Below are 1203 nucleotides of genomic sequence, written 5' to 3' on the forward strand. Positions count from 1 at the left end.
TGCTTTGGTGATAAATAATACTTATATATCAGAATGGCGAGACAAATGTCACTGTTTAACTTATAATTCAAGGAATAGTCTATTGTAACAGATCATATATGATAGCTGATATAATGACTGGGACAGTCATTCCCTCCATGTATACTGCGTGAACTGTTTTGTGGAATCCAGCAAACTGTGATCATATCGAAAGCTTAATATTAGAAGATATCCTGCATCTAATCAGGGAGAGGCTGTATCACCTAAGTACACTTTGTTTTCTCGTTGGTCATTGTTAGGAGAAAAGAGAAAGAGTAATGCTCCCAACTTATAGTTTCCTAGCTGCTTGAAAAAAGGCACCATAAATACCATGCATACCTAATACTGATTTATGAGAATAGGAATAAAAGGATGAAGGATAAAAACTGCAAGATCATTGTACAGCCAGGCTATAGAGAAACAACAGAGAATAGGAGGACCTGACCTTATGTGACCCTAATGAGGTTGTTAGTTATTTACTAATGATCTGAAGTCATACCTTATTGATTATTGCAATTAAGGGAAGTGCTGTGTCTTTTCTAGAAGGTTAATAGGCAATTACTATATGCTACAAATCTAGGGTATTGCCAATTAAATGTTATTTTGAATACTGTTTTATTCTTACTGCTCTTTTAACCCATTATCATAGTATAATACTGAATCCCTTCCTTGACACTGGGTTCAATATTGTTGGTGATGGAATGTGAGTAATATACTGCATGTATGACAGATTGTGGCTTTATGCTATCAGTCCAAAGGTGCAGAATTATTTTTGTAGGGCATTTATATAAGTTAATGGTAATTAACAAAGCATGTAAAATGGACTGATTATTTCACAAATAATATTAAATCTAAATGATGCATGAATTAGTTTAACATTATCATGATATGAATAGAGTAAACTCATTTAGAGAGTCTGTTGCTCCAGTGCTGTCTAGCTCAAAGGTTGCTAAACGATTACATATCATTATGTGCTTAATTCAGTACTAAAGTTTGTTTCTTTTAATATTCAATTTGGTTTATATATTCCAGATAAGAAGCCTCTGGTAGCAGCAAAGATGCCTAACAGAAGTGTTGCCTTCAGTGGCAAGAAAAAGAAAAAGCAGCTGCAAGCAAAGCGGGAAAAGAAACAATCAGAACTCGGTGAAGGTGATTTTTCATTCTCTGTGCCTTATTGCTACTAGG

General features: G+C 34.4%; 1 protein-coding gene across 1 annotated transcript in view; it reads left to right on the top strand.

The window, feature by feature from the left end:
- LOC119593170 (guanine nucleotide-binding protein-like 1) overlaps window positions 1-1203 on the top strand; it is a gene marked incomplete at its 3' end in the record, with an annotated part of 9342 nt that overhangs the window by 631 nt on the left and 7508 nt on the right. The window contains 1 exon segment of the mRNA XM_037942146.1: window positions 1051-1167. Coding sequence (XP_037798074.1) covers window positions 1077-1167 — 91 coding nt within the window.

This window comes from Penaeus monodon, chromosome 31 (assembly GCF_015228065.2).
Source record: "Penaeus monodon isolate SGIC_2016 chromosome 31, NSTDA_Pmon_1, whole genome shotgun sequence".
Taxonomy (NCBI): Eukaryota; Metazoa; Arthropoda; class Malacostraca; order Decapoda; family Penaeidae; genus Penaeus; species Penaeus monodon.